The 7,899-nt window shown below is 49.2% G+C and overlaps 1 protein-coding gene across 5 annotated transcripts in view; it reads left to right on the top strand.

Moving 5' to 3' along the window:
* The window catches only part of Kdf1 (keratinocyte differentiation factor 1), an 8,595-nt gene extending 953 nt beyond the window's left edge, over window positions 1-7,642 (top strand). For 2 of the 5 annotated variants that reach the window (XM_005394891.2, XM_005394888.2), the window contains exons 2-5: window positions 4,782-4,868; window positions 4,993-6,057; window positions 6,650-6,724; window positions 7,216-7,642. In XM_005394891.2, the coding sequence (XP_005394948.1) occupies window positions 5,025-6,057; window positions 6,650-6,724; window positions 7,216-7,298 (1,191 nt within the window). In that variant the 5' untranslated portion in view covers window positions 4,782-4,868; window positions 4,993-5,024 and the 3' untranslated portion in view covers window positions 7,299-7,642. Of the gene's footprint in view, window positions 1-3,372; window positions 3,553-4,781; window positions 4,869-4,992; window positions 6,058-6,649; window positions 6,725-7,215 lie in introns of those variants that run through there. The other 3 variants (XM_005394893.2, XM_005394892.2, XM_005394890.2) reach the window with 2 other exon arrangements.
* The last annotated feature ends 257 nt before the right edge of the window (window positions 7,643-7,899 follow it).

Genomic DNA, 7,899 nt, shown 5'->3' with positions numbered 1-7,899 from the left:
CCTCCTGCCTCAGCCTCCCAAGTGCTGGGATTACAGGCATGTGTCACTACATCCAGCCAGAGCTCCAGATTCTTGATATGTAAAGTGGGTGTGTAATCCTTATTCACAGGGCAGTTGTGAGGGTTAAATAATGTGAAAGTCTTCTTGGATTCAAGCCTGTTTCTGGCCCTTTCACCGCTGTTTCCTCAACATTTAGTGCAGTGCGGGGTCCAACAATAAATACATTGGATGAATTTAGTCAACAGCAATGAGTCCTAAAGCCTTGGAGGTGAGAAAGAAGACGGTGACCTAGCCCATGGTCAGTGGCTATTGATGCTGTTACAGAGCCAGGCACCTCAGAGTTTAGTGTGGTTGAACTATGTAGATGTTGCCACCCAAAGGGGTGAAAGACTGGTCTCTCCGCAGGCCCTCCCTGGGCACAGGTTGTCCATGCAGCAGGCCCCATTTGACTGCCCCTTTCCTTGCAAGTAACACGCGGGAGGGGATAGGGGATAGGGGATAGGGGATAGGGGAGAAGACTCTTATTTGAGTGCTTGGATGGGTAGTGGAAAGAGTCTGGGGCCAGCCACTTGGGTACAAATAGAAGTGTGGCTTCGGATAATTTATTTAACCTCTCACTGTTGCAGCATGCTGATTGCAGTACTACAAAAAGGGTGGTGAGAATTAATTGGCTTATTACAGACAGAGCACTTAGAACAATGTAAGCCATCAGCGATCACTTTAGTGTGCAAAATCCTGAAGTTAGGGGGTTTTGTCTATTTTACTACTGTATCCACAAAATTTAGAACAGTGTTTGGCACAAAGTAGGCCCACAGAAATTTTCTTTTGTTGAGACATGGTCTAAATTGTTGAGGCTGGGCTCAAGCTAGGGACCCTCCTGCCTCAGCATTCCAGAGTGCTGGGATTTTGGGAGGTGCCATGACACTCAGCCCCTCAGTAAATATTTAAGTGAATGAATGAATCCATACCCAGCCCTACACTGCTCAAACCAAGGAAAAGATTTTTAATGACATCCCTCCAGGTTCTGAAAGATTTCAAAGTCACTTATTCCAATTTCAGTTTGCACACCTTTGGAGATGGGGTTTTACATACCCACTCCTCCAAGACTGTTGGTTCCCACTCTGGTCAGCTTAGGCCTGCCTCCTTTTTCTTTCTACCCAGTGGTCCTGGTTTTATCCTGAAGCCACATAGAAAGCTTTCACCCTCTGGAACGTCTCTTCCAGACTGAAGCAGTAGGGAAGCCAACACAGGCCCTGCCCCTCAGCCATGGTCCTTGAGTAGATAGGCCTATCCTGGCACACTGGATACAAGGCTGAGCCAACCCACAGAGTCCAGCAGAAGGCTGTGGAGAGAGGGGCTGCCATCTTTCTAGGGGTTCTTGAGGTCCTTGGAGAAGGAGTGGTGAGTAGGGTCAGAGGAGTAGCTTGAAGAGTTCCAGATTCTCTACCTTCACAGTTTGTTGTTTTGTTTGTTTGGTTTTGTGGTACTGGGGACTGAACCCAGGGAGCACTGAGCTACATCACCAGTCTTTATTTTGAGGCAGTGTCTTGCTAAGTTGCTCAGGGTGGCCTGGAACTTGCAAACCTCCTGCTTCAGCCTCCTGAGTGCCTGGGGCTACAGGCATGTGCTACTGCACCCAGCTGCTTCTAGATATTTGTTGGTTGGTTTGAAGCATTTGGAATTAGGTTGCAGACATCATACCCCTTTACTTCTCAGTGCTTTGGTTTGTGTTTTCTGAGAATAAGAACATTATCTTTAAAAAGTATAGTAAGCAAATTCAGGAAATTTAACACTGATATATTATTATTATATAATATAGTCTATTTTCTAATTTTACCAGTTACCCAGTTTCTAGTTTTTTACATTATGTAGTTACTAATTTTTCCTCCTAATCCCTGACCCTGTCCCAGGTAATACTGTATTTAGTTGTCATGTCTCAAACTAGGCTTGTTTGGTGTCATGGTTACATTCAGCCTATGCATTTTTGGCAAGAATACTTCAAAGTGCTGTTATTGTGGGGGGGTTTTTGTGTGTGTGTGTGTGTGTTTTTTTTTTTCATCTTTTTTGAGATGGAGTCTCTCTATGCAGTTCAGGCTGTCCTTGAGCTCACTTTGTAGCCCAGGCTGGTCTCGAACTTGCAACAATCCTCCTGCCTCAGCCTCCCCCAAGTGCTGGGATTACAGACGTGCCACCATGCCCAGTTGTATTCTTCTTAGTGCACGGCATCGGGAGGTATTTGATATCCTTTCATCTCATTATTGGTAATATTAACTTTGATTAAAGTGGTGCCTGCTGGAAGACCTATGTGTTTTGGGTTTTTTTTGTTTTGTTTTGTTTTTTGTTTTTTTAAGTTTTCACTGGCTGCAACAAGTAGAAGGGATTGGAGCTGGTCAGAATGGGAGAACTGGGCTATTTGGATGAGAGAGGATGGTGGCCCTGTTTAGGGAGGTGGTATTGTTTTGCACAAGGCACATAGCTTGTAAGAGCCAGAACTGGAACTAGAGTACAGATAACTTGGTGCCCAGTCCCTGTTCCTCATGAGTCACCAGTTTTTAGGACACTGGTCTCATTAAGTCAGACATAAAAGGACAAGGGATCAGTATCTTAGAAAAGACAAACTAGGGACAGTTACTGATTAAGGACACCCCACCACCACCAAATATACCACTGCAAAACCTTCCCTGACTCCCTCGGGCACTTATTTACTCCCATAGTGCCTCTAATGTCTCATATATGCTACACGTCTCTTTTTTTTTTTTTCTTTAAATTGTTGCTGGGAGTGGAACCCTGAGCTTCCTACACATGCGAACAAGTGCTATAACCAATCTAACATGATCCTTCATATAAACTTTTTTTTCTTTTTTGCAGGACTGGGGATTGAACCCAAGGCCTTCCCACTGAACTACAACCCAGCCACTTTTTTGTTTTGTTTTTGAGGCAGGTTCTCACTAATTCACTGAGTTGCTCAGGCTGGACTTGAACTTGCTGTCCTCCTCTTTCATCTCCCAGAGTGCAAAGATTACAGGCACGTACCAACACAGCCAGCCCATCCTATAAGCCTCTTTGCATGTCCGGGGGAAGGGTCTCACTATGTAGTTGAGGCTGCCTTGAACTATGTAGTCCGAGCTGCCCTCAAACTTGCAGCGATCCTCTTGCCTCACCCTCTCAAGTACTGAGATTACAGGCAAGCACCACCATGCTCAGTGTTTATGAGCTTTTAATTTTAAATATCTGTTTTTCCTATTAAAGCATGTATAAATTGAGAACAGGGTCTGTACAGCCATTCAGGCTAACCTTAACTTTATAAAGTGAGCCTCAGTTTTCTTGTCTAATCAAAGGAAGCAAAACTGCTTGGCGTTAAATGTTCTAGGAGGGCAAATCTGGTCAGAGTGAAGAGGACCATTCCATGTCTGACCTGAAGGATGGAGGAATGAACGTGGCAATGGTCATTTCCATAGCAGGTCAGAGAGAAAGGTGTTTGTTGCGTAGCCTCAGGGGTTCTGCCTGAGCGAACAATAGACGAAAAAGAGCCCGGGAGATCATTTTTCACAAGTAAGATCCTAGATCTTTTTTTGTGGTAAAATATACATTAAAAGTACCATTTTTGCTTTACATAGTGGTACATGCCTGTGATCCCAGCTACTTGGGAGGCTGAGGCAAAAGGATTGCAAGTTCAAGCCCAACCAGCTGGGCAGTTAAGCAGAATCCTGTTGCAAAATTAAAAAAAATAGAGTGCAAGCATGTAGTTCAGTGGTAGAGCCCCCCTGGTTTCAGTTTTCAGTACTGCTGACGGAAAGAAATTACTGTTTTAGGGTTTGGGTGGTATAGCTTAGTGGTACAGCACTTACATGGCACACACACAAAATTAGATCCTCACCACCATTTTTTTAAAAAGTAGAAATGATCATTTAAATCTTTTTGTAAAGCCATTTTTAAGTGTACAGTCCTCTGGCATTAAAAACATTCACACCATCATCCATTCCCAGAATTTTTTCATCTTTCCCAGCAGAAATTCTGGATCCATTGAATACTAAGTCACCATTTTCCTCTTCTCGCAGGCCCTGGGAACCACAATTTTATTTTCTGTCCCTGTGAGTCTGACTGTTCTAGATATATAAGATAATACATTTGTTCTTGTCTTACCATAGTATCTTTAAGGTTCATACATGTTGTAGCATCATCAGAATTTCATTCCTTTTTATGGCTGACTAATATTCCACTGTGTGGATATAGCACCCATTGTTTAGTCACTCATCTGTTGTTGGATACTTGTGTTGTTTTCACTTTGTGTTTAGTATAAGTAATGTGAAGGATTGTACAAATACCTGTTCAAATTTCTCTTCTCAGTTCTTTTGAATGTACATCCAAAAGTGGAATTGCTAAATCATGATAATTCTACATTTAATATTTTTTTTTTCTAACAAAAAAACCTCTTAGATCAAACCCAGGGTCTCATCAAGGCAAGCAGTCTACCACTGAGCTACATCCTCAGCCTTTTATTTTTTATTTTGAGACCAGACTCAAAGTTGTAAAGGCTGAACTCAAATTTTTTTGATCCTCCTGCTTCAGTTTCCCAGAGTGCTGGGATTACGGTCGTGTGCCACTACACTTGGGTAAATTTTTGAGAAATTGTCATAGTTTTCCACAGTAGCTGCACCGTTTTATATTCCCACCAACAATGTATAAGGGTTCTAATTTATCTACATCCTCATTAACACTTGTTATTCTCTGGGCTTCTTCCCCTTCTCCTTGTCCTTCCCCTTTGCCTTCTCCTCCCTCAGTAACAGCCATTCAGTGATGTGAAGTTCCAGGAAATTTAAAAATCAGAGACCACAGAAGTTTCACTTTGGGAGAGAAGAGCACGGCAGGTGAGGGTATATGGGCACCCTCAGCCCATCCATATCACAGGCCTCTGAGAAGCCAGAAGTCTGAAGTTCTTTGGTCAACCCAACAGCTTGTCCCTGACCTGTGGTCCTGGCTTCTCCCCTGCAGGTGCCTGGCTGTGGCAAACCATGCAGTGAGCCATGCCCCGACCAGGACAGCCTCGCCCATCCTCTGGGCCGGCTCGCTTAGGACCGTGGGACCAGCCAACAGAGCTATGCCTGGAGACCTACAATGACCCACCCCAGCCTCCCCCAGGCCGACGCACCCGTAGGCCGGACCCCAAGGACCCTGGCCGCCATGGGCCAGAGAGTATTACTTTCATCTCTGGTTCTGCCGAGCCTGCTGCCGAACCCCCTGCCTGCTGCCTGCTCTGGCGGCCCTGGGGATGGGACTGGTGCCGGGCCGCCCTGTGCTTCCGCCGCTGCTGGGATTGCCTCCAGCGCTGTGGGGCCTGTGTGCGGGGCGGCAGCTCCTGCCTGTCTGCTGAGGACTCCGTTGAGGGGCCTGGTGAAGCTAACTGGGCCAAGGAGCACAATGGGGTGCCCCCCAGCCCTGACCGTGCACCCCCCAGGGATGGCCAGCGGCTCAAATCTGCCATGGGAAGCAGCTTTAGCTACCCTGACGTCAAGCTCAAAGGCATCCCTGTATACCCCTTCCGCAGCACCACCTCCCCAAATCTGGATGCGGACTCCTGCTATAAGGAGCCGCTGGCCGAGCCCCCTCCCATGCGCCACAGCCTGCCTGGCACCCTTCCCAGCAGTCCGCGTGGCTCCGAGGAGTACTACTCTTTCCACGAGTCAGACCTGGACCTGCCCGAGATAGGCAGTGGCTCCATGTCAAGCCGGGAGATCGACGTGCTCATTTTTAAGAAGCTGACTGAGCTGTTCAGCGTCCACCAGATTGACGAGCTGGCCAAATGCACATCAGACACTGTGTTCCTGGAGAAGACCAGTAAGATCTCGGACCTGATCAATAGCATCACGCAGGACTACCACCTGGACGAGCAGGATGCCGAGGGCCGGCTGGTACGAGGCATCATCCGCATCAGTACCCGGAAAAGTCGCACTCGCCCACAGACCTCAGAGGGGCGCTCGGCCCGGGCTGCTGCGCCCACTGCTGCCGCTCCCGACAGTGGCCATGAGACCATGGTGGGCTCAGGTCTCAGCCAAGATGGTAGGTGGGGCCAGAGGGCACAGTAAGGGATGCTGCAGCCACAGGAGGGTTAGACTGGGGACTCGGGCCACTGTCGTCCTCCCCTGAGCCAGTCCCTGCTCTTCCCCTTCCTCTCAACTGTGCAGCACTCACTCCACCTCCCACTCTGGCCCTCCCCAGGGAGGTCTGAACAGGACAGAGGAGCATGCAGACCCTGGAGGCTCTCTGGCCGCTGCTATTCTCAGAAAGGACAAAGTTCTCTCCAGGTCATGGAGCTCACCTAACAGGTTCCTTTTCTCCCCTGCTACCCGCTGCCGGAGTTGCTTCCAGACCTAGCCTGAGCAGTAAGGCTCAGGGCCCTTATAAAGTTGGACTTCTGACTTGGCTGGCCTGACCAAGTCACCTACCCACCTACCCACCTAGCCACCCACCGCCACACACGTGCAGTCACTAGTGAGCACACACCCACACAGCTTCTCCATGTTTAAGCATTATTTCTCCAGCCCTGCCCAGGGTGAGGGGCACTTCCTTTATTACATCTCAAGCAGAATCAGGAGTGGGGTTCAAAGGATGTGATAATGACCACTTCCCTCTCATGTCCCCTCTCCCCCAGAACTGACAGTGCAGATCTCCCAGGAGACGACAGCAGATGCCATCGCCAGGAAGCTGAGGCCGTACGGAGCCCCAGGTGTGGTCCTGACCTGAGGAGGAGTGCAGAGGGTGGGAGACTACCCCAGGGCCCCCCATACATGCTCCTCCCAGCTGCTGCTTGGGGTGGGTGAGAATGGGGTCAGAAAGGTGTGAGAGGCCTGAGCAGCCCCAGATCCATTCCACTGCTGTAACTGGCTTGAAGCAAGGGGCAGGTGTCCAGATACACGAGTTAGAAGTGACCCAGTCCCAATCTCTAATTAGGACGGGCCCTGAGAAGCGAGCTGGAGTACAGGCCATCCAGCCTGTTGCTGCACAAGTACCTGTTTCTACCAGTCCCTTCTGTGCCTTCGCAATGTAACCCTGGGGGCACAGTCAGTCTTACCCTTCTGCAGAGAGGGAGGCTGGGGGTCAGAGGTCAGAACAGAGTGGGTCCCCCAGGCAGGATGACTGACCACATTCAAGCCCTGCTCTATTCCTTCTCAGCAGGCTTCTTCCCCGCTCTGAGCCTTTGCTTCCTCCCCCTACCAGGGTACCCAGCCAGCCACGACTCATCTTTCCAGGGCACCGACACGGACTCATCAGGGGCACCCCTGCTCCAGGTGTACTGCTAACCCCTGCTGGGCCCAGCAGCCCCGACCCCTCCTGGGAGAAGCGTGGCCTACAGAATAGAGGGACCAGGATCCCTTTGGGGAAGGCTGGACCATAAGCAGTACCCACTCTGCTCTTCCTGCCTTGGCTGACTGGTTCTTGGACCACATGCATTTCACAGGGTCACGGTGCCCACTCCCCTGCATCCCCAGCTGGCTTGACCCCTGCCTGAGCCTGTTCCTTCCTGTGGCCTGATCATGGACATAAGGACTTGGGAAGTTACCTTCTGGGACTGAATCCTGACTCCATCCCCATGTGTTACCCTAGACAAACATGAAAACTTTAAAAGAAGTTTAAGTGGAGTGGGCAGGGCCTCTCTCTGTTCTGTGCGTAGTACCCACTCGACATGTTCTGTGGTTTGTTGTGGTTCTTGACTGAGGTACATGTTAACATGAGTGTTTGCAAGCCTGCCTGGTCGTCTGGGCTACCTCATCGTTTCTGTCCCATCTGCAAGTGCTGGAGACGGGACCTAGGCAAGCAGTATGGCTCAGTGTTGCAGATAAGGTGGGTGCAATACTGCCTCCCACAGGTTCACTACAAGTTCTTAGCGATAAAGGGCCCTGA

This window comes from Chinchilla lanigera, unplaced genomic scaffold (genome assembly GCF_000276665.1).
Source record: "Chinchilla lanigera isolate Chin_1 unplaced genomic scaffold, ChiLan1.0 scaffold00051, whole genome shotgun sequence".
Lineage (NCBI taxonomy): Eukaryota > Metazoa > Chordata > Mammalia > Rodentia > Chinchillidae > Chinchilla > Chinchilla lanigera.
Note: the sequence above shows the minus strand (reverse complement) of the source record. Positions and strands in the feature narration are given on the sequence as shown.